This window comes from Cydia strobilella, chromosome 23 (genome assembly GCF_947568885.1).
Source record: "Cydia strobilella chromosome 23, ilCydStro3.1, whole genome shotgun sequence".
Lineage (NCBI taxonomy): Eukaryota > Metazoa > Arthropoda > Insecta > Lepidoptera > Tortricidae > Cydia > Cydia strobilella.
The window spans coordinates 3,802,174-3,828,490 of record NC_086063.1 but is presented as its reverse complement, the minus strand read 5'-3'; the positions used below and the strand labels follow the sequence as shown (position 1 = coordinate 3,828,490).

Here is a 26,317-nt window from a genome sequence, read left to right as displayed (position 1 = left end):
TAGCCGCAGTGAGTTATCCACGTGATAAAATAAGTGCTACACTGAAAGAAATGTTTGCCTAACCGTTACAAAATATTTTGCTAGGTACCTACCTACTATGTACTTATACCAGGTGTTCACGAGGAAACCGAAAGATTTTAACCACGCCTTTCTGAGGCCAAAAGAAGGAAAACATGTAATATAAGAGTAGGTCAAATTCGCAAAAAAAAATTTTTTTGTTTTTTTTTCTAGATTTTTTAAATTTCTTTCTACATAAAAAGTAAATCTTATTGGTAAACTTGTCACTTAAAATGGACTTTTACTTTTTTTTCGTAAAACCAAATTTTTACAGTGTTACGACTTGTCACTTTTTAACATCTATCAATAAGGATAACTTAGACTACGTCCCATAGTGGCAACATCGCCATCAAAAATGCGTTTTGCACTATGTAACAATAAAAACTTGTTTTTTTTTTAATTGTTATTAACTCTGAAACTAGGAGAATTACAGAAAAGTTTATAAGACATTTTAGTGTTTAAATATGATCAGGAATATGCTGTTAAAATTATTCGGTTTCCTCGTGTTACACCGTGTATATAGCCTACTGTAGCCTACTATATGTAGAAATAACCCAATAGATTAGGTGTTAGTATTTCGAAAAAAAGTAAATGCTCCACATTTTTTCTGAAAACCCCCATCAATAACAAATCGAGTTGCCATTTTAAAAGTTCAAATCGGCTTTATCAAACCAGCAAGGTTAAAGTTTAAATCGCAATCAGTTCCATTCAATACTTTCATATTTCTATTTCAAAACGAACAAAAAAACGACTTCTGATTGACTCAAACTAGAGCTCCGCTGGAGTTAATTGAATCAACTCATCAGTTATTCGTTTATGGAACTCGGTTGACTGCAGTCTGGAAGGCCAATTCTAACGTTTTTGATACAAAATGATATTTAAAATATCAGTCGCACTTGCGCCAATACAAGTACGGACGAGTACGCAAAATACACGCATGACTCGCATGATTGACATATTTTGATATCACAATATAAGTTTGAATTGCCGACCAGTTAGTTGTTTTAATGGTTATTGCGAAAAAGGGATAAGAATGTAAATAATTAATTATAAAAGAACTCTTTATTACGAGGAAATATTTAAAAGACCTACTTAGACTATCTCCTAAATAATTATTTGTATATATGAGGTAGTACTAAAATGTAAGCTCTTTTTAATATTTAGGTTAATTTACTCAAATTAGATAACTAATTAACATAATTACGTGTCCCTTCAACTACCTTTTTTCTTTCATTTGTTTTAAAACCTTTAAAATAAACCAGTAATAATTATTTACTACGGTAAAGTTTAATTTAAAATTCTCAAATCTCAAAATTATGTAACAACTAGTTTTATTTTTTTGTTGTCTACCCATAAAACCACAAAAAATGCCCATAAGAGGCTAAATACAGGAATTTCAGAAAATCCTAGCATATTTTCCATTTCAGTTCAATCATCACAATTTATGTAAGTAATAATACATGTTCCTATGTAAATAGGCCTACTTAGGAGCTAATGCTAATTTCTTACAAGGGCGAAATATAACATATTCCGACATTTCCGACGAAGTAGCAAACCTTATGCGGCTGTTAAGTTTAACAATGCCGTAATAGTACATTATTCTCGAGGCTCGGAAATAGCTACTTGCTGGCTGAGAATTCGTTTTAAACAGACGACCTTGGGAGTCCGTTTAATTGAATCCGAACCGAAGCCAGCAAGTAGCCTTCCACCTGAGTCATATAGGTATATATAATATAGTGCATTTCTCAAAAACGGTGCAAGAAATATAAAAATAATATATTTTTTTACAGCAAAGTTATGTAATGTATATATTTTCACAGAAAAAAGTAAAAACAATTGAACAGATTTGCTTTGCCGCCTTTTTATTTTTTTAATTAAATATAGAAGTGTATTTTTAACCGACTTCAAGATTTCAAAAGAGGAGGTTCTCAATTCGGTTGTATTTTTTTTATGTTTGTTACTCCATAACTCCGTCATTTCTGGAACGATTTTGAAAATTCTTTTTTTGATTGTAAGTATACATACAGATTGGTCCCGTTTTTGTCAAAAAGCAGTTCTAATGATGGGATCCATGAGGAATCGAGGGAACTCCTTAAATGTTAAAGGCATACATATAGTGTTTTTGAACAGAACTGCTATCAGAAAAGTAGGTTAGGTTAGAGCTGTGACCCTTACAGAAACGAAATGCTATCAGAAAAGTAGGTTAGGTTAGGTTAGAACTGCGACCCTTACAAAAACGAAATGCTACTAGAAAAGTGGGTGGTTTTACCTCCTTTTCTACATAATTAGGCAAAAGATGCTGTCTTTTTCATTTCATTGTCTGGAATCTAAGAGTGCACCATCAACGATAAGTGAACTTTCAGCGGCCCCCATTGAAGTCGGTTTTTTTTTCTTAAAAATTATTCTGCTGAAAATACGCCAACTTATTTGAGACACCTAAATAGTCGCGGTACCAACATTATAATAATAAGTACTGATCATCTGTTTGGTTGTTTAATGGACCTATTATGCCTTCATTTGATATGGCCACTTCAGCTTTTAAAAAGTTTGGAACTCGACAAATAATGGAATTTGTATGCAACATTGCAGTCCCGAAATCGAGACTTGACCATAAACTACGCACTTCGCGACCTATTTTTTAACCGGCAACGTCGACTTTGCCGTCTATTTTTGAGAAACCGTCTACGGCGTAGCACGAAGGATTCACCAAACTACGGCCCATGGGCCGAAACTGGCCCGCGAGCCGGATCTAAGTGACTACCGCGAACACCTTCGCAAATTGCGAGCATCTTTCTCTTTTACTCCAATTAAGGCGTAATTAAAGTGACAGAAAAAGATGCCCGCAATTTGCGAACTTCGGGGTGGGCCCTGTGGCCCGTGAGTACTTTTCTCCTTTAGCCCACTGAAAGGAAGCGGCAAAGCAAAAGGCCGCGAATGGAAAGCTGGAGAGCCGGAGGCCTTAGAGCGTGTTAACATTGTCCGATCCGATATCGGATGACGGAAGGAAGTAAAATGTAAGATATGTGGTTCTTTGTATTTATTTATGGATTTAATAAATGATTATTACTAAAAAACGATAAATTACGCAAAAAGGCGGACTTAATGCCAATGGCACTCTCCTCTAGCTGTTTTTCTCATAGGTGCCTTCCGACTTCCGATATCGGAAAGGCGCTACCGATAAGTTTACCCATGTCGGAGCCCCCCGTCAGCTGTCGGACCGATAATATTTGTTTGTGTGCGTATGTGTAGGCATAATGTTTGTTGTAGTGTGCGTGACTGCTAAAGATGGCGCCCGGGCGCGACCCCGCGACCGGATTACGGGGATGTAGGATCCTACATCCGATATCGGATCGGACAATGTGAAAACGCTCTATTGTCTAGGGTCAAATAGTTAGGTATATCATATTTTTTGCCGAAACAAAAAGGGTTATTGTGCTTGTGTATATATGTTTGTGTTATTTTTTTATGATATAGGAGGCGAACGAGCTTGAAGGTTTGAAGGTCGTATCGGTCCGAAAATACCGCAGGCGATAGTTCGTTCCACAGTTGGAGTTGTTATGTTGTGACTTTGTGACATCGCAGCTCCCAAACAAATGAATCGATTTGTGTTACACTGGCTGTGTCTTTGTTTTTGATTTGTGTCTTACTTTTTTTTGTTTTATATTTCACTATTATTTTATCAGAAAAAAAACGCATAAATGTCGTTAGAAACGGAACGGACCGAAGCTTTACACAACAATAAACTTAAATATTTTATTCCCAAATCCTGCAAAACCTAAAATGGACAAAGTTAGCGTAACTTATTCACTTAGCCATTCTCGAGTGAGGTTCGGAAATCCCTCACGCGATATAGGCTGTGATAATAAAAGTTTCATATGAAAGATGACTTATGAGGAGTAAAATCCGGAGATTTCTTTTCACTATAATGAAAAATAATTTGAATTATTGTTGTAAAAGCATTGGGGATTTCTAAATAAAATAAAATAAAAATAAAATAAAATAAATAAATGAATAAACGAATCGAATGTATCATTGAACATATGAAGGGTACACAGAAAGAACATGTCTAGTTACTTTTTTCGGAAAATAAGATTTTCATTTAAAAATGTAGAGCTCTTAATGAACTATTGGTTATATCTTTTGCTACCACTGTATAATATATGTAACACAACTTTTTGTTTAGTAAAAAAAGACCTGGACACGGTTTAACCATACATTTTGACATGGTACCAAGTTTTTAAACCGCGATTACTCAAAATGTTACTTAAGTGACTAGACATGTTCTTTCCGTGTACCCTTCATATGAGTTATTGTCTGAGGCCTAAAAATAATTTCAGAAAACTCATACTATTACAGCAACATTTAAATCGCAAACTAAATAAACTTATAAATTGCAAATTCAGTTATGAAATTTAATAAAAATTATACAACGCTTTTTCTCCCCCAATCTGCAAATTGCCGCTAAATTGTATTACGCTAGTCTGCGAAATACGTCAAAATTGTCTCCATTTTGTAGCTGGTTTAATTTAGTAATATGTTTAATCTGTGTTTACGAGCGTATAGTTTTGTCAATGACCTTGGGGATAAATTTGGAGCTATCTCTAATTATTTTCGTCGCTAGTTCGTTGCACTTATATGTCAAATGTACTCTTTGGTTTTTTGATGAAATATAAACATATCAGTCATTAAAGTCGTGTTATAATAAAACTACGATTTCTTAAAAAAATATAATTATTCACAATATATAGATTAAACAGGCGCCAAGCATCATTTCATCCCTTTGTTAACAATCTTCTATGCTAATAGCTTCAGCGTATTGTGACAGAAGGGTAGCTACGGAACCCTACACTGAGCATGGCCCGACATGCCCTTGGCCGGTTTTATTTATTCTATTGTTACTGACAAAACTTGTTTGCCAGACTGAACGCTATAACATACCTACAGTTTTACCTCTGAAACACGGGGCCAGATAGGTAAACTAAGTAAAAAGTAAAAACAATAGTTGCCGGCGAAGTTACAAAACCGCGTCCCAACTTCGCCTATATCGGACCGAAATTAAACAAGTTTAGATACGAGTAAAATAACTACGATAGGTTATATAAAGTTTACTAGGTACTGTATTTTTACTAAAACACTAAGTTTAGACGTTTAGCCTCCACCTTTATTAGACTCTGTTACCTACCTAGGTAATGGTCTAATAAACTTTTAAGCACATAATTCTTTCAGTAGATATAACACTAAATTCAGAGGTAGAGACTTCTTCTCTTTCTGTCAGACATGTCGTTTTTGCAGTAATATAAGGTAATATAGATATATCTTTCACGCTCGCACGAGTGCTAGAAGGTTCTCTGAGAAACAGTACAGGTTTTAAAAGGCTTGGCAATTCGCATGTGACACCCTGTGTGACGCAAGCGCCCGTATACAGCAAATACTATCTCGCGGTTGCTCGCGGTATATGCAGTTGGCCACGGAAGTAGTATACAAAAATAAAGCTACTATTATTGAGTCCAAAGTTACATTTGAAAACAGCTTTCCGCTTTTCCGTATAAAAGGGAAACTTTCATTTGTGTGCCAGTTCCCTGCCAGCTGTATTCGTACTTCAAAAATATGTACTTGACTTGATATTTATTGATTTAACATTACTTGAGGTGTAATGTATTTCGTTTATTCGGTTTTGCAGTCTTAGAGCGAACGAGTATGGGCGGTATAGAAAGGACGACAATCTCTTATGGCAGAACTGTTGCAAAAGTGACCAGCTTTCAGCTGTAAATAATAGTTCCTAATCATTCCGGTGGCGCTAGGTAGCGTCTGGGACCAAAGAGTATTGTAATATATAGGAGACTCTATGACATGAACCATAGAGGTATAATAATGTAGAAATGAAATGGGAGAGGGGCAACCAATAACCCGACCAAATTACGTAGGTTGTTTTTGGTATGTTGTCAGGAATGTTAAAACGTGTTTTTAATTTTGTCGCAATGCGTATGTTCTGTCCCTCACGGTCGCACGGGCGCACATCTATATAAAATACTAGGTGTATGGTCTAGGTCAGGGGTCACAAACTAGTTTCTTCAGGGGTCCGGCCTGATTTTTCTTCAAATAAAATGACCATTGCGTCCGTTTTTCCTTGAGTTTATTAAATAAGGAAAATCATTAAATAGGTTGGCGGTCCGGATGCGGACAGCGGTCCGCCATTTGGTGACCCCTGGCGCCACCATACACCGAAGTACCTAGCTTCGGTGTATGGTGGCGCCGCCTGTTTACTGGTTTTTGATGGACACTTTTTATATACATATAGAGATTTTCCTCCTTTTACTTCTTACCCACGAGCGTCGGCGCCTTGTCAACTCTATGGCTGCTGCTCGACACAACGTTGGCGCAACTGCGCAGCGACGCCATTTTCCATAGCGTTGACTAAACGTCGACGCTTAAAAAAAATGCTAGTGTCGGGTCTCTCTTAGCCGCCCTAGGCCCTGTAGTAAGCACTAGCTGCCCCTGTCTCAGCACCCATCATACACGGTGTAACATGAGGATACCGAATAATTTTAACAGCGTATTCCTGATCATATTTAAAGACTAAAATGTCCTATAAACTTTTCTGTGATTTGTCTAGTTTCAGGGTTAATACCAATTGAAAAAAAGCATGTTTTTATTGTTACATAGTGCAAAACGCATTTTTGATGTCGATGTTGCCACTGTGGGACGTAGTCTAAGTAACCTTATTGATAGATGTCAAAAAGTGACAAGTAACACTTTGTAAAACTACGTTTTACGAAAAAAAAAGTAAAAGTCCATTTTAAGTGACAAGTATACCAATAATATTTACATGTACAAATACATCTGAAAAATCGAAAAAAAAAACAAATTTTTTTTTGCGAATTTGACCTAAACATTACATTTTTTTCCTTCTTTTTGGCCTCAGAAAAGCGTGGTTAAAATCTTTCGGGTTCCTCGTGAACACCTTGTATAGACTGCTGCTCCTAATTGGCCGCCTTAGGCCCGGGCTACTGGGCCTTATGCTAGCCACACACGTAACAAGTTTGTACTTGCACAAGTATACTGTTACGTGTGTTGGAAGATACTTGCGCAAATTTTGGACTTGTACAAGTTTTGAAGTAAATCCGCCACTGCTGAAAGCACGCTTGAAACGTGAAGGCTTGAGAAGTAAACAATGCCATTAAATAGATAACTGAAAATCGTGATAAGTAATGAGTTACGTTGTTAAAAGTCGTTACATAGACGTGAATGTTAGATTATTGACTGTCGGTTTGAATAATAAATTGATTACCTAGGTTATTGTTACAACAATTACCAGTCAAGTTATTGACCCATTTCTGTGGGAGAAGCAGGCGGCCGACCGCCCTGTATGGAGATCTTTTGTCATTAAACAAACTGATGACTTTGAATCCTGTCGACTTATGGAACAAGTTAGACAATTAGACTGCAAATTTTACTTTTGAACGCGAACTGTAAATATTTATCTCAATTTGGCAAATTTATTTCCGGGTAGTAGATATAGTATGAATTATCTCAGATGATTTTTTCGGGATCGGCTCCTAATTTGTTAAACAAAAGCCTTTGTTTATTTTAAGAGCGGTCTTCAGCACGTGCCAAAGCAACCATGTCATTTAAAAAGCAACTATCGTGATAGTAATAATAAGCCTCTTTATTTCCATACTGATTAACTTATTTACATAAATATTAGCTTGCTTAACTTAATTCCTAAGATTTACATACTGATTATTAAATTGTAATCTAATCATGAATAATTATAATTAATTTCAAAAAATCCATTTTCTATATTTATAATATTTTTAAATTAAGTTATTCTACTAATACAATAATTATTATTAAGTATCATATATTCCATATTTGAATTTTGTAAAAATATTGTTGCAATTAATTGATAAAATTATTAAATATTCAATATTGACCCCTCAACGGGTAAAGGCCTCCTCAATTTTGCTCCACGCCTGTCTATCCTGTGCTTTTGTGATCCGGTCCTTGCCGGCTTTTCTTATAATTTCATCGACCCATTTTTCGCTCGGTTTGCCTCTTTTTCTTTTGTTTGCAGGTCCTTGCCAAGTAGTTACTTTCTAAGTCCATTTTTCTTCGTCCATGCGTGCTATATGGCCCGCCCATTACCATTTTAGTTTTTGAGAATGTCCCAAAGCATCTATTATTTTGGTTATTTTTCTTATTTCAGTGTTTCTTTTTTATGTTTTAATTTTATATTTATGCATTTTTATTGGCAGCTCATTCAGAGAACCATCAGGGTGGTCTTTTCTTTGGAGATAACAAAACGTGTTATCACCGAATGGGCTGTTTCATGAATTTGAACCATATAAATATAATGGTAAATTTGGTTTTTAAACTTTTTCCCGTTACTTATGCCGGGGCTATTAGCAGTAAGCAGTGTAACCACTGCATAAAGGTAATAATACCTTTTGTTTAACAGATTAGGGCCCGAGCCCGAAAAAAATCATCTGAGATAATTCATACTATACTTTTGGCGAGTTGTTTCATCCGCTACTTTTGATGCTGACTGTAGGTGTTTATTCCTTCAAGTTGATTAGCCAAAATGAAAAACGAAATACTATGATATCAAATCAGGTTGGGATTTTTAAATATCGAATGCGCTCCTAGCTGTAACGTGGCGTAACAGTTCAATATTGGTTTTCTACCCGAGATTATATAAACGATATGTTTTTGTTATGAAAATCTGCGCTGCCAGGGAAAATTGTATTTAAAATGAAAGTTTTGTTTATTGGAACACGATCACGATAGGTAGGCAAAGTTATTTATCGTTGTCGTAATGTTGTTGTCTGGTCAATGGTGGTGGGTGAGCGGGAAACTGGACGTTTTAGGGGGCATATCAAACATTAGTAGGCCATTAGGCATCACTGGTCTGGAACAAAACTCCTCCTCCTTGCTTCGTTCTCCTCAGTACTGAGGGTGCTCAGAGGAACAAAACTAGAGACAGCTAAACTAGAGACGCCTCGAGTAGTGGTTTTGGCCGAATACCGAATATTCGGCCCCACTCTCGGCCGAAGCGCCATGCGAACATTTTGAGTCACAATTATTGTGAAAATTGTTTCCCAATAAAGCACAACGTTTGCTAAGATATATTTTTTGTTGAACAGAATAATGAATGTAGTTAGAGTAAATCATATCAGCCCCTGATAAAATTAAAATATGTTGTGTAAAATAAGGTCTTCGTATTTAACAACTTTCCAAGAATAGGTACATTTTAAATAGCTAGTTTTTGGTTATTTTTATTGTCATTTTTTTTAGGTAGATGCAACAGATATTCGGTATTCGGCCGAATAGTTGGCAACATTCGAAGGGCGAATATTCGGCAAAGTGGCCGAATAGGCCGAATACCGAATGTTTGTGGCATTTCTAGTTAAAACCTATGCTGGCGCCATCTATAAAAACCTTTGACAGTTGCCAACCCCACTGACAGCTTGTCGTAAGCGGGCTAACCTCTAATTTTAGGTTAGGTACGAATCTAGCTTATAAAATTTTGAAGTCGGTTAATAATAGTTTTTGATATTAGGTACCTAGGGTACGAATCTAGTTTATTAAATTTTGAATTCGGTTAAAAATAGTCTCACTCAATGTTGTTTAATGTGTATTTCGGCCCGGCCAATATTATCTAAAATCGGAACGATCTAAGTTCAGCTGCATTAATTATTTAAGTCGTTCAGAGAGAAATAATAGTTAGGTGGATTTTATGTAAAACACTGGGGTATATTACATAAAATCTATCATCATTCCACGCAAACGAAGTCGCGGGCTAAAACTAAGTAGTACTTAGCGCAATCGGATTGTGACCGCAGATTGTAATTGGCATTGTGCCATAGGTACGCAATGCCACGAAATTAAAAACACGTTTTAACATACCTAACAACATACCAAAAACAACCTACGTAATTCGGTCGGATTCATTGTTGCCCATCAAATGCCCATCAAGCTATGGTTACGTCATTGTTACCTATTATCAAAGATAGATATAACTCCGTAATAGATGGATACAGTCTAAGGAAAAAACGTGCCTCGAAAATCAAGAAAATTTGATTCTCGTTCAGAGGGCGCTACTAGTTTTGGCCTACAGTCGTATAGATGGCGTTGACGGTTTCGTTTGTTATGTAACAATTTTAACGCATATCAGTGAAAGAACATGGGTCAAAATCATAAAAATAATTAATGCAAATAAAAAAAATCATTTATCTATATTTAAATACATTCTATCATATTTATATAAATCTTTATTTTTAGTTAGATGGCAGTGAATTTACTGGGGTTACAAAATTTACTATGACAGTACCGCTCTAGTATAAGTTACTCTATGCTATTATACTTACTCTTTGGTTACGTCTACTGTTTTGACGTGACACTTAGGACTTTTTCGAAGTAGGCAGAAACAAAAAGTGAGACTATGACAAGGACAAATAATAATAGCTCTCCCTCTGCTACTCCTACTGAAAGTTCTATAACACTATCTCGTTCGGTCATCGTTCTATGAGATGTCTGAAAGCTAACGCTTGATAGATTTTACTAAAATTAGTGCATCACACAAGCCGAGCTTATTTCAGCCCAGCCCACGATCCAAAAATGGCGACAAAGTTCAATTGCATTAATTTCCTCTGAAGTTCAGAAAACCTATTTTACCTGCAAGCAATGGAAGCCGCCCACGGCTTTCTAAATTTGACGCGAGTGGAAAATACATTCATGGAACGTTTTTAGTCTGCTTGTCAGGTTAAAAGCCAATAAAATTAGATCCAAAAAAAGCGTCTTGAGGAATTTATTCCCAGCAAGCTGGAAATCGTTTTAATACCTTTATCACACACATATCATAAACATGCCTTCAAAATGCGTAAATTATAGCAAATTTTTCACCTGTGAAAATGTTATTATTGCTAAATAATAACATCGATTTCGATAATATTATTTTATTCAAATTTCGAACATCTCAGAATAACAAGAAATTTGACCTCTATTCTAAGGCCAGGATTACACTCGTAAGTTTTACTTACGTAAGTAGGGACAAAGCTATTTGCTAGAATGAGATAACGATATTCTGCCTACTTCGAAAAAGTCCTAAGTGTCACGTCAAAACAGTAGACGTAACCAAAGAGTAAGTATAATAGCATAGAGTAACTTATACTAGAGCGGTACTGTCATAGTAAATTTTGTAACCCCAGTAAATTCACTGCCATCTAACTAAAAATAAAGATTTATATAAATATGATAGAATGTATTTAAATATAGATAAATGATTTTTTTTATTTGCATTAATTATTTTTATGATTTTGACCCATGTTCTTTCACTGATATGCGTTAAAATTGTTACATAACAAACGAAACCGTCAACGCCATCTATACGACTGTAGGCCAAAACTAGTAGCGCCCTCTGAACGAGAATCAAATTTTCTTGATTTTCGAGGCACGTTTTTTCCTTAGACTGTATCCATCTATTACGGAGTTATATCTATCTTTGATAATAGGTAACAATGACGTAACCATAGCTTGATGGGCATTTGATGGGCAACAATGAATCCGACCGAATTACGTAGGTTGTTTTTGGTATGTTGTTAGGTATGTTAAAACGTGTTTTTAATTTCGTGGCATTGCGTACCTATGGCACAATGCCAATTACAATCTGCGGTCACAATCCGATTGCGCTAAGTACTACTTAGTTTTAGCCCGCGACTTCGTTTGCGTGGAATGATGATAGATTTTATGTAATATACCCCAGTGTTTTACATAAAATCCACCTAACTATTATTTCTCTCTGAACGACTTAAATAATTAATGCAGCTGAACTTAGATCGTTCCGATTTTAGATAATATTGGCCGGGCCGAAATACACATTAAACAACATTGAGTGAGACTATTTTTAACCGAATTCAAAATTTAATAAACTAGATTCGTACCCTAGGTACCTAATATCAAAAACTATTATTAACCGACTTCAAAATTTTATAAGCTAGATTCGTACCTAACCTAAAATTAGAGGTTAGCCCGCTTACGACAAGCTGTCAGTGGGGTTGGCAACTGTCAAAGGTTTTTATAGATGGCGCCAGCATAGGTTTTAACTAGAAATGCCACAAACATTCGGTATTCGGCCTATTCGGCCACTTTGCCGAATATTCGCCCTTCGAATGTTGCCAACTATTCGGCCGAATACCGAATATCTGTTGCATCTACCTAAAAAAAATGACAATAAAAATAACCAAAAACTAGCTATTTAAAATGTACCTATTCTTGGAAAGTTGTTAAATACGAAGACCTTATTTTACACAACATATTTTAATTTTATCAGGGGCTGATATGATTTACTCTAACTACATTCATTACTCTGTTCAACAAAAAATATATCTTAGCAAACGTTGTGCTTTATTGGGAAACAATTTTCACAATAATTGTGACTCAAAATGTTCGCATGGCGCTTCGGCCGAGAGTGGGGCCGAATATTCGGTATTCGGCCAAAACCACTACTCGAGGCGTCTCTAGTTTAGCTGTCTCTAGTTTTGTTCCTCTGAGCACCCTCAGTACTGAGGAGAACGAAGCAAGGAGGAGGAGTTTTGTTCCAGACCAGTGATGCCTAATTGCCTACTAATGTTTGATATGCCCCCTAAAACGTCCAGTTTCCCGCTCACCCACCACCATTGACCAGACAACAACATTACGACAACGATAAATAACTTTGCCTACCTATCGTGATCGTGTTCCAATAAACAAAACTTTCATTTTAAATACAATTTTCCCTGGCAGCGCAGATTTTCATAACAAAAACATATCGTTTATATAATCTCGGGTAGAAAACCAATATTGAACTGCTACGCCACGTTACAGCTAGGAGCGCATTCGATATTTAAAAATCCCAACCTGATTTGATATCATAGTATTTCGTTTTTCATTTTGGCTAATCAACTTGAAGGAATAAACACCTACAGTCAGCATCAAAAGTAGCGGATGAAACAACTCGCCAAAAGTATAGTATGAATTATCTCAGATGATTTTTTTCGGGCTCGGGCCCTAATCTGTTAAACAAAAGGTATTATTACCTTTATGCAGTGGTTACACTGCTTACTGCTAATAGCCCCGGCATAAGTAACGGGAAAAAGTTTAAAAACCAAATTTACCATTATATTTATATGGTTCAAATTCATGAAACAGCCCATTCGGTGATAACACGTTTTGTTATCTCCAAAGAAAAGACCACCCTGATGGTTCTCTGAATGAGCTGCCAATAAAAATGCATAAATATAAAATTAAAACATAAAAAAGAAACACTGAAATAAGAAAAATAACCAAAATAATAGATGCTTTGGGACATTCTCAAAAACTAAAATGGTAATGGGCGGGCCATATAGCACGCATGGACGAAGAAAAATGGACTTAGAAAGTAACTACTTGGCAAGGACCTGCAAACAAAAGAAAAAGAGGCAAACCGAGCGAAAAATGGGTCGATGAAATTATAAGAAAAGCCGGCAAGGACCGGATCACAAAAGCACAGGATAGACAGGCGTGGAGCAAAATTGAGGAGGCCTTTACCCGTTGAGGGGTCAATATTGAATATTTAATAATTTTATCAATTAATTGCAACAATATTTTTACAAAATTCAAATATGGAATATATGATACTTAATAATAATTATTGTATTAGTAGAATAACTTAATTTAAAAATATTATAAATATAGAAAATGGATTTTTTGAAATTAATTATAATTATTCATGATTAGATTACAATTTAATAATCAGTATGTAAATCTTAGGAATTAAGTTAAGCAAGCTAATATTTATGTAAATAAGTTAATCAGTATGGAAATAAAGAGGCTTATTATTACTATCACGATAGTTGCTTTTTAAATGACATGGTTGCTTTGGCACGTGCTGAAGACCGCTCTTAAAATAAACAAAGGCTTTTGTTTAACAAATTAGGAGCCGATCCCGAAAAAATCATCTGAGATAATTCATACTATATCTACTACCCGGAAATAAATTTGCCAAATTGAGATAAATATTTACAGTTCGCGTTCAAAAGTAAAATTTGCAGTCTAATTGTCTAACTTGTTCCATAAGTCGACAGGATTCAGTCATCAGTTTGTTTAATGACAAAAGATCTCCATACAGGGCGGTCGGCCGCCTGCTTCTCCCACAGAAATGGGTCAATAACTTGACTGGTAATTGTTGTAACAATAACCTAGGTAATCAATTTATTATTCAAACCGACAGTCAATAATCTAACATTCACGTCTATGTAACGACTTTTAACAACGTAACTCATTACTTATCACGATTTTCAGTTATCTATTTAATGGCATTGTTTACTTCTCAAGCCTTCACGTTTCAAGCGTGCTTTCAGCAGTGGCGGATTTACTTCAAAACTTGTACAAGTCCAAAATTTGCGCAAGTATCTTCCAACACACGTAACAGTATACTTGTGCAAGTACAAACTTGTTACGTGTGTGGCTAGCATAAGGCCCAGTAGCCCGGGCCTAAGGCGGCCAATTAGGAGCAGCAGTCTATACAAGGTGTTCACGAGGAACCCGAAAGATTTTAACCACGCTTTTCTGAGGCCAAAAAGAAGGAAAAAAATGTAATGTTTAGGTCAAATTCGCAAAAAAAAATTTGTTTTTTTTTTCGATTTTTCAGATGTATTTGTACATGTAAATATTATTGGTATACTTGTCACTTAAAATGGACTTTTACTTTTTTTTTCGTAAAACGTAGTTTTACAAAGTGTTACTTGTCACTTTTTGACATCTATCAATAAGGTTACTTAGACTACGTCCCACAGTGGCAACATCGACATCAAAAATGCGTTTTGCACTATGTAACAATAAAAACATGCTTTTTTTCAATTGGTATTAACCCTGAAACTAGACAAATCACAGAAAAGTTTATAGGACATTTTAGTCTTTAAATATGATCAGGAATACGCTGTTAAAATTATTCGGTATCCTCATGTTACACCGTGTATGATGGGTGCTGAGACAGGGGCAGCTAGTGCTTACTACAGGGCCTAGGGCGGCTAAGAGAGACCCGACACTAGCATTTTTTTTAAGCGTCGACGTTTAGTCAACGCTATGGAAAATGGCGTCGCTGCGCAGTTGCGCCAACGTTGTGTCGAGCAGCAGCCATAGAGTTGACAAGGCGCCGACGCTCGTGGGTAAGAAGTAAAAGGAGGAAAATCTCTATATGTATATAAAAAGTGTCCATCAAAAACCAGTAAACAGGCGGCGCCACCATACACCGAAGCTAGGTACTTCGGTGTATGGTGGCGCCAGGGGTCACCAAATGGCGGACCGCTGTCCGCATCCGGACCGCCAACCTATTTAATGATTTTCCTTATTTAATAAACTCAAGGAAAAACGGACGCAATGGTCATTTTATTTGAAGAAAAATCAGGCCGGACCCCTGAAGAAACTAGTTTGTGACCCCTGACCTAGACCATATACCTAGTATTTTATATAGATGTGCGCCCGTGCGACCGTGAGGGACAGAACATACGCATTGCGACAAAATTAAAAACACGTTTTAACATTCCTGACAACATACCAAAAACAACCTACGTAATTTGGTCGGGTTATTGGTTGCCCCTCTCCCATTTCATTTCTACATTATTATACCTCTATGGTTCATGTCATAGAGTCTCCTATATATTACAATACTCTTTGGTCCCAGACGCTACCTAGCGCCACCGGAATGATTAGGAACTATTATTTACAGCTGAAAGCTGGTCACTTTTGCAACAGTTCTGCCATAAGAGATTGTCGTCCTTTCTATACCGCCCATACTCGTTCGCTCTAAGACTGCAAAACCGAATAAACGAAATACATTACACCTCAAGTAATGTTAAATCAATAAATATCAAGTCAAGTACATATTTTTGAAGTACGAATACAGCTGGCAGGGAACTGGCACACAAATGAAAGTTTCCCTTTTATACGGAAAAGCGGAAAGCTGTTTTCAAATGTAACTTTGGACTCAATAATAGTAGCTTTATTTTTGTATACTACTTCCGTGGCCAACTGCATATACCGCGAGCAACCGCGAGATAGTATTTGCTGTATACGGGCGCTTGCGTCACACAGGGTGTCACATGCGAATTGCCAAGCCTTTTAAAACCTGTACTGTTTCTCAGAGAACCTTCTAGCACTCGTGCGAGCGTGAAAGATATATCTATATTACCTTATATTACTGCAAAAACGACATGTCTGACAGAAAGAGAAGAAGTCTCTACCTCTGAATTTAGTGTTATATCTACTGAAAGAATTATGTGCTTAAAAGTTTATTAGACCATTACCTAGGTAGGTAACAGAGTCTAATAAAGGTGGAGGCTAAACGTCTAAACTTAGTGTTTTAGTAAAAATACAGTACCTAGTAAACTTTATATAACCTATCGTAGTTATTTTACTCGTATCTAAACTTGTTTAATTTCGGTCCGATATAGGCGAAGTTGAGACGCGGTTTTGTAACTTCGCCGGCAACTATTGTTTTTACTTTTTACTTAGTTTACCTATCTGGCCCCGTGTTTCAGAGGTAAAACTGTAGGTATGTTATAGCGTTCAGTCTGGCAAACAAGTTTTGTCAGTAACAATAGAATAAATAAAACCGGCCAAGGGCATGTCGGGCCATGCTCAGTGTAGGGTTCCGTAGCTACCCTTCTGTCACAATACGCTGAAGCTATTAGCATAGAAGATTGTTAACAAAGGGATGAAATGATGCTTGGCGCCTGTTTAATCTATATATTGTGAATAATTATATTTTTTTAAGAAATCGTAGTTTTATTATAACACGACTTTAATGACTGATATGTTTATATTTCATCAAAAAACCAAAGAGTACATTTGACATATAAGTGCAAAGAGGCTGAACATACCGCCCACCAAAATTTTTATTTTATACCAAAGATAGATATAACTCCGTAATAGATGGATACAGTCTAAGGAAAAAACGTGCCTCGAAAATCAAGAAAATTTGATTCTCGTTCAGAGGGCGCTACTAGCTTTGGCCTACTGTCGTATAGATGGCGTTGACGGTTTCGTTTGTTATTTAACAATTTTAACGCATATCAGTGAAAGAACATGGGTCAAAATCATAAAAATAATTAATGCGAATAAAAAAAAAACATTTATCCATATTTAAATACATTTTATCCTATTTTTATAAATCTTCATTTTTAGTTTTAAAGTGTGTCGACAGATGGCAGTGAATTTACTGGGGTTACAAAATTTACTATGACAGTACCGCTCTAGTATAAGTTAGGTACTCTATGTTTTATACTAAGATGGGTTTGGCTGTAACCAAAAAAAACATTAACATAAATAGCAACTGTTGTCACAATCCTAATCTAACGAAATATACTCGTAATATTACATTGTGCAACATGGGGCGTAAGTTACATATTGCAAACGAGAGTATAGTTAAATCGCGACGGCTTACCGGAGCGATTTATTATAGACTCGAGTTTGCAATATTATTACGCCCCGAGTTACACACAATGTTTTTCATCACACTTGCGATACAAAAATGAAGTATCAAGACAAATAACTGTGTAATCTGTGTAATTCGAAATACATTTTAACCGTTAATATGTTCTCACTACTGAGGTGAAAAATTATGTGTGCAACACGAGAGCAAAGTTGTTTTACATCTCGTGTTTTTGAGTCCCTCGCTACGCTCAAGATTCTACCTTAGAATCACTCGCTTCGCTCGTGATTCAATTATAGAATCTTTCGCTTTCTCGGGACTCAAAATAAACACTCGCATGAAAAACCAACTTTCCTCTCTTGTTGCACAAATAACTATTAACGTATTTTTATAAATCTTTTGTTTTTGTTTTTTTTTTTCAGATGGCAGTGAATTTACAGTGGTTAGAAAATTTACTATGACAGTACCGCTCTATCTTATTATATCCTTTTTGATTTTATGATTTTACCCAATAGCCATTTGGCTGGAGGCATATCACCTTCTTTGACAATAACAATACAGGGAGACTTCACAGTGTCATGCCACTCATGCCACTATTGCCACTTATATCGTTGTTGTAAAGTGTTAAGATACTCCACTTTCCACCTATACGCCAGAAATCTTGCATTCTATTTTGTATGAACTGCCATCTAGTAAGCAAATTCACATTTCTTTCTTCATAGTTTATCTCAGGAACGTTGATTAAGGGTTCGCCAATTATAAAATGGATATTGGATGAGGGTTGCTGCAGACAGAGCCCACAATGGAGACAGTTGGAGGAGGCCTATGCCTTACGGCACACCGAACTGAGATAATATATTATAATATTTATAATTATAAAATATTCAACTGTAATTTATATTGTTCTGAATAAATGGCTTTATTATTAATTATAAAATGACCAGGAGTTAGTGGATTTAACGTTGCTAATGTTTCGTCCATTTTACACAAAGGTCGAGAATTTAAGCACGCTTCAATTTAAGCCAATAATGTCGATATTTCTTCATATGCAATTTTTGTAGTACTACTTACTCTATTGAGGTGTTTTTTCACCACCATCGAAATTTGGGGCTCTTGGCGGTTTCCTCACGATGTTTTCCTTCAGCGAAAAGAAATTCCTTCACTGGTATGATCCGAGGTTTGAACCCGAGACCTCCGGATTGCAAGTCCCACACTCACTAGGCCACCAGCGCCCTACATCCTACAGGTATTGATTTGTTTTTGCAGTACCGCGGGAGCGCAATAAGGTCAAAATGCAGGCAAGATAGGAAGGCCAGGACCTTGACATGACGTACTGGGGCTTATTTTATACGCTTTCTCTTGTAAATAATTGCAATTAGACGACGGCAAATACGTCATGCGTGTTAATACGAGTTTTAATAGTGACCTATGTAATATATTAAACAGAAAAACATGAAAATATACATACTACAAAAAAAATGACATTATTACACAAATTGACTAACACAGTAAGCTCAATAAGGCTTGTGTTGTGGGTCTTAGATATTGATATGAGTACTACATAAATATATATGTATAAATATTTAAAAACATCGAAAACACCCATGACTCAGGAACAAATATCCGTGTCACACAAATAAATGCCCCTACCGGGATGTGAACCCAGAACCATCGGCTTCGTTACAACAATACTCGTTATGTACTTATATAGGTATATGTGGTTGACGACCGGTCTGGCCTAGTGGGTAGTGACCCTGCCTGTAAAGCCGATGGTCCTGGGTTCGAATCCCGGTAAGGGCATTTATTTTGTGTGATGAGCACAGATATTTGTTCCTGAGTCATGGGTGTTTTCTATGTATTTAAGTATTTATATATTATATTTATATATATCGTTGTCTGAGTACCCATAACACAAGCCTCCTTGAGCTTACCGTGGGACTTAGTCAATCTGTGTAAGAATGTCCTATAAAATTTTTTTTTTTTTTATTAATGAATTTATTCATATAATACAGTTATGAGGCTGACATGTTCACCTAGAGTGTCCAAAGCCTCCATAAAAACCAGATTAAAAAAAAAATATATATATAATACAGTTACACAGTTACACATATACTATAAATGCGCCAAACTGGAGTAACCAGTATTTATTTTTTATATTATTATTATAACGACTCGTTATACTCGTTATGTACTTATATCTACGTTTTTTGTAAAAATTCATTGGTAAAAAATGTCTAGTTTAAAATTTGTTGTCATGGACGCGTGTAAAATAACGTAACGTAGTGTAAAATAATATTTTTTTAGAGAAAGGTCAGGGCCAGTTGCTAGACTTATGGATAGATATTAGATATAATATTTAACAAAATTATATCAACAAATTGAACATCATATTGGAACAAATTGAAGTGAGGTTTAAATATTACAATGTACCTATGCATTTTATGAAAATATTTGGAAAATGAAAGGAAATAAAATGTAGAATTGTTTCTTTTTTTTCATGTAAAGCTTTCAGGTCATTTGTATCTTAAGTAACTAACTAGAATTAAAGTTTGGTTTTATTTTTTTTATTTTGACGAATGTGCCACAACAATTAAAAATAAATTAGCATTGAAATAGCATAGCATTTTTAAAATTAACAATTTAAAAAAATAACCAATAATTAATTTACTGTAATAAATAATTCTGTAATTAGCGTACAAAAATAATATTTAATTTTATTCTCATTCTGTGTCTCGGTGAGTGATAACTCGTAACGTACAATTTTCTTTAAAATGTTTTTGTTTTTAAAATGATTGTAATGTTAAATATTGTAGGATGTTATAGTTTTAGTAAGAAGACACCGCTAAATATTTTTAAAATCAAAAAGCATTTTAACAAAATAACAATCACTTTACTAAAACCAAACAAAAACAAATGCGCACAGTAATTATCAACAGTACTTACATAAACACATTAATTTCAGTAAAACGGGACACGTAGACTCCAACATTTTCGTAAACTTAAGTACAACAGGGTAAACCATCTCGAGTCTCCTTAGCTACCAGTCACTGTGTACACAAATCAAGTAAGTAGCATTTAATCGAACAAGCCACCGCGATGCCTCGACGCGAATGAAACAATTTCTGGCAGAATCAGCAGTTTGGACAACCAACCTTTGCCTTAATTTTTAGTTTTTATACTGAGCGACCGCGTCGACCATTTTGTGACGTCATTTTGGGAAATCAATTCTTACACGCATGCGTTTTGTGTCGCCTTGAATGCGCGGCATTGGTATCATTTAGTTTTATGGCCATTTTAAGCAGCGGCCATATTTTTCATGAATGAATTTCATTCATTTGTTATATTTAGGTTATCGTCAATCTATAATTAGGTGGTTTGTCGTTCGGCATGTTTTACGTTGACGGGGTAAACGGGTGTACCTATAATGGTACCTATAGTTTTGCATGTCATGGCGATTATTTTCAGCTATACATGCCTCCTGCTATACAAGTCGCCTGTTGCTTTCTATTACAGGTTTATAGCAAAGATTGTTACGGCTGATAATTTATATTTACGCGTCTTACAAACGATTTAACTAGATAAAATGGAGGCCACTTATTGAATTAAACCGTTGAACTTTATTTGGTTCGTACCCGATTGTTTAGTTTATTTATTTTAATTGATTTTCCTTCAAGTAACTCATTCTGCTTTTCTCTTGTACTTATAAGATGGGTAACTTTAAACCATAATTATTGGGTCTTCGGGATTGATATATCTGCAGAATTTACTATTACATATATTATTATTAGCTTTCGTTTAAAGAATATATCTTTAGGAAGCGTACCTACAATGTCCTACATCTGCAAAGAAATTCAATGTTAAGGATGACTCACATTAGACCGGGCCGTGACCGGGCCGGAGCTTCCGGCGCTTCGTTTTCTATGGAAAGCATCACGTGATCACCTGTCATGTCATAGAAAAGTAAGCGCCGGAAGCTCCGGCCCGGACACGGCCCGGTCTAACGTGAGTCATCCTTAATACGTGAAATTCCCAACTCTCTCTGGGCCAACGTGGGTAAAGTCCGATCCCTCTCGGCCATAATTATCAGGTAGGTATTTGTAATATGGGCCTTGTTGCCTGAATAAAAATTCAAATAAATAAATGTGTAAAAGCAATGGGACGAACTATGCAACAAATAACTTTCATTTCAAAATATTTATCAGTACGGTTTCATTTCTCTGGAATAGCAACCAGCTGCTCCTGATTAGATCTGGGGACTTGGGGAGTCATTCGAACTTACAAAATCTGAAAATGATAGGACATTACTCACAAGCGCAAATATGTAGTCAAATCAGGGTAATTTTTTAAGTTAATGATTTGAATTTTTATAGCTTGTAACTTTTAGCAAGCTTCGCGCTACGCCACGCCATGCTACGGCGTAGCCGAGCCGATCGCAAAAAAATATTTTTGGATTACAATAGTTATTAACGATACAAGTGCGGAAAAGAGGAAATTCGAAACGAGTGGCGATAAATTAAAACACGACCACAGGGAGTGTTTTAAATCGACACGAGTTGCGAATTACCTTTTCGCACGTGTACGATACACGTGTATCGTACAACGTTTTATTACAGTACATATGGCCGTTTAAACTTTCGACATATGCACGAAAAGTGCTCTTTTACGCACTAGTGCGAGAAAGTAGCACCATACGTACTGTAAATTATTAATGCTAGCAGCACACTATCAAAATAACAATAAAGATAGTAAGTACTTACTAAAACCAATATTTGTGTAATTTTTATTGTTTTTTTATTGTGTCAAAGGGTCTTAGGCCAATCATGTATGCCTGTATGGGATCGAAACATTGTCCTTTATAAAACTTACTTTTTACTTTATGTATTTAAAATCATTTTACTTAAAGAAAATCCACCTACAAACTGAAAACAAAACATCTACATACGCCTCAGTCTAATTAACAAAAATCAAGGATCACATCGTCGTTTAAAACAGCACGTAAATATTTTATCGTTTATCCCTCAATTCGTTTCAGCGAAATATCGCAGAGGTTTTATTTCAGTTTCTCCCTGAACATTGGCGAGTCGAACTCTGAGAGAAAAGTGGAGTGGTAATTTCTCTATAAACGTACTCTACTCTTTCCTCCATGGTTTTTGACCATAGAGCAATTTTTAACAATGATTAATATTGTCAATATCTGTGTCGGTGTAACATAGCTCTACCTCAGCCCCCTAAACTACAACTCAGCCCTCTAAATACATATGTATAGTAAATAGCCAGAGCGATACAGAGGTAGATAATGAAATTTCGATTTTCAATGCTTGCAGTAGGCCCTCCGGTTAGCCCAAGCCATATATTATATATTATACCATAGAGTAACTTATACTAGAGCGGTACTGTCATAGTAAATTTAGTAACCCCAGTAAATTCACCGCCATCTGTCGACACACTTTAAAGCTAAAAATAAATATTTATAAAAATACGATAAAATGTATTTAAATATGGATAAATGATTTTTTTATTTGCATTAATTATTTTTATATGATTTTGACCCATGTTCTTTCACTGGTATGCGTTAAAATTATAAATAACAAACGAAACAGTCAACGCCCTCTATACGAGTGTAGGCCAAAACTAGTGGCGCCATCTGATCGAGAATCAAATTTTCGTGATTTTCGAGGCACGTTTTTTCCTTAGACTGTATCCATCTATTACGGAGTTATATCAATCTTTGATTATACTACTCTTTGGCCCAAGCGTTGGACTCTGCGAATCAATATCTATTCACGAAGGCCTTAATTTGTTTTCTATTGTGTGAATCCATTTGTCAGATTAAACGCTAACTTGAAAATATGGGTTAAGGATAATATAATAGCAGGATAATAAACAGGCCCCGTTGGCTGAGTGTAAGATGAAGGACATTCACGGGCTTTATTAGATAAATGGGCCATTATGGCTATGAAATAAAACAAGACCTACTTCTTCGTTTAAAAAATGGCTTTTATCAAAATTATGATTTCGCCAATTTCAAAATTAACTATACTTGTATAGCATGAAGTTGTTCGGTAGTTGCTTTTAGTAATATGAGCTGGACTTTACAAATAGCCACGATGGATTGCCGGGTGTTAACTAAAGAATGATTAAACCCGTTTCAAGAATAATTCTTCATTAGCATACTTTCACATAGTGACACACATAATGCTATCTTTTAACAATATTAATGAGCGAATAACAGACACACACAGCTGTCAATTTACGTGATCGCTGCGCTCGTGGTTCAATTTGGAATCTTTCGGAGGGGTTAAACAACAAATGTAATTAATTAATTTGAATATACATACATCAAAAACCGCTTTGCTGACTCCTACAGAACTTGGTACCTACAGAAGTGTGAATAATTTCAGTGGGTGTATGAAACAATGTTACGACTAGACAGCACGACGAGACATACAAAGAAAGGTCAAGTGGGTAGGCGTGTATGTATACTCTCTCTGCCTACGTTATAGTGAAATTTCGTGAACTTTTTGAGTCAAAAAAGTTCACATGTATACATAAACAAAACTCCTGTATGGGCAGTAAGTGTGGCTCCGGGTCAAACATGGTAAAACTCTCACACACCTTATTTATTTCAGTCGTCCTAACTTGCATCCTAAATCCTAACTAGGATCATAAAAATATATATAAGTATTTCTAGTTAATGCAGTCAGACTCTCTCTAAACTCGATTACCTCTACTTACCGCTTTACGATTTAGCATTCTGGATTAGTAAGTAAGATTTGTAAAACATTTAAGTGTGTCTGGACTTCACATTGGGGCCTGTTTTGTTTACACAATGTTTAGTGTTTATTCCGAGTTCATATAACGTTTGCCACTAAACGCTAATAGTACGTAGTTCGACAACTACTTCCAAGAATTGGCACAGGTAAGTATTACAGTTTTGTTTTCTGGTGTTCAGTTGGCAACCTGATCCCAGGCACAAGGTACTATTTTTTACTAAAGCGACTGCCATCGCCTTCCAACCTTATCGAGGTTTCCTCACGGCGGACGTTATGTATAAACATAAAGACAGTCACAGACCAATTGACAGTTCATATAGTTTACATATCTATGGCACCGCGCAATCAACTCGACTAACAAAGAAAAGTCATGCTTTGTTCATAGCTGCTGCTGCAACTGATTGGTCTGGAACTTTTACAATCGCTTGTCTAACGCAGGGCATACAACACACACATACATACCACACACATACATTTATTATTGTTTTGATTAGCAATACAGAAAAAAATTGTTAGGTATATTTGGGTATCGAATACTGTAAATAATCGGGTTATTCCGAAAGTCGATTGTAATATCTTTTTTTATCTTTATTTAGGAAAAAAGGCCTTCGTCGCTGAGCGATGATGCCGGCCTCATAATAGTTACATAATATAATGAATGTCTACAATTTAACAATTTGATTATTAAGCGGTACAATTTAATAGTCTGCTTAGATGTAGGTTTAGACAACAAAATATTACATAAGCTCACGAAGTCGACTGTAATGTGATGGAATCATTGGTGATTTTCGCAATTACCTGACATTCTGGAGTTTTACCTTAGTAAAACCTTATCTAATATATATTATGAATATAATATTACTCGTAAATATATATTATATACCTATTTAATTATTCGTAAAGTTATGTAACTATATTTATTACTTAAATGTACCTAGCTTGTCGTTGTTTTAACTTTTCAACCGACTTCAACTGCAGGTTTTGTCCTGTTCAATCCGTTTTAGGTACACCGCCATAATACTCATAATGTTCAACAAATCCTTGTAGCTTTTAATTCAACAACAACAGCCTTTTAAAGGCTTAAAAGCACGCCAGGGCCGAAAATTAAGAGCACGCCTGCAATGTACTAATTTTCTTTGTAAGTATTGTGTGAAAGTACGAGCTACCTTCAATTTAAGTAGGCGCATTATGTTGTGCTTTTATCGTAAAAAAGTGGCAGAAGCTGGTTGGATATATTTTTGGGGCTTTGGTGCGTATTATGTACCACACGAGTACGGTTTTTTTTCTTTTTTTCAATTCCTCACTGCGCTCAAGATTCTAAAATCGCTTGCTCGGAACTCAAATTACCTTTTGCAACAAAAACTAACTGCTCTCTTGTTACACAATAGTTATTTCTGCAACAAGAGAGGAATGTTGGTTTTTCTTGCGAGTGTTTATTTTGAGTCCCGAGAAAGCGAATGATTCTAAGTTAGAATCTTGAGCGTAGCGAGGGACTCAAAAATACGAGATGTAAAATAACTTTGCTCTCGTGTTGCACACATAATTTATCACCTCAGTAGTGAGAACCTGAGAACATATTAAAGGTTAAAATGTATTTCGAATTACACAGATTTATTCAGAAAAAAAAATTAATCAAAGTATGAAGTGGCAGTTAATTAGCACTAAATTAAAAAGCTACTTTGTTTCACTCCCTGTAGTGAGGAAAGTCGCACTTTCTTCACTCCCTGGAGTGAGGAATGTCACACTTTCTTCACTCCCTGGAGTGAGGAAAGTCGCACTTTCCTCACTCCAGGGAGTAACGAAAGTAGGCTTGTTCGAGCTTCTGAGGTGAAAATAACTATTTTTAGCATTGGAAAAAACTTCGTTAATGTAAGCATGGTAATGCAATCATTACAGGTCCTTAGCTAGGTACGCTTAAATACGTAATTTTTTTACAGTACATATGGTGCTACCAGAGGCGTATTTAAATATTTGGCGCCCCGGGCCAATGGGCCTCTGCCGCCCCGGTGCTACTTTACCGCACTAGTGCGATAATTGACAC

At 35.9% G+C, this 26,317-nt stretch overlaps 2 protein-coding genes across 2 annotated transcripts in view; both read right to left on the bottom strand.

Annotated features, from left to right (window-relative positions):
* The window catches only part of LOC134751788 (uncharacterized), a 39,712-nt gene extending 18,993 nt beyond the window's left edge, over positions 1-20,719 (bottom strand). Inside the window, exon 1 of the mRNA XM_063687278.1 lies at positions 20,447-20,719. Within this exon, the coding sequence (XP_063543348.1) occupies positions 20,447-20,525 (79 nt within the window). The 5' untranslated portion in view covers positions 20,526-20,719. The remainder of the gene's footprint in view (positions 1-20,446) is intronic.
* Positions 16,150-26,317, bottom strand: part of LOC134751783 (poly(A) polymerase type 3) — a 223,334-nt gene continuing 213,166 nt past the window's right edge. The window contains exon 13 of the mRNA XM_063687272.1: positions 16,150-16,165. Within this exon, the coding sequence (XP_063543342.1) occupies positions 16,157-16,165 (9 nt within the window). The 3' untranslated portion in view covers positions 16,150-16,156. The remainder of the gene's footprint in view (positions 16,166-26,317) is intronic.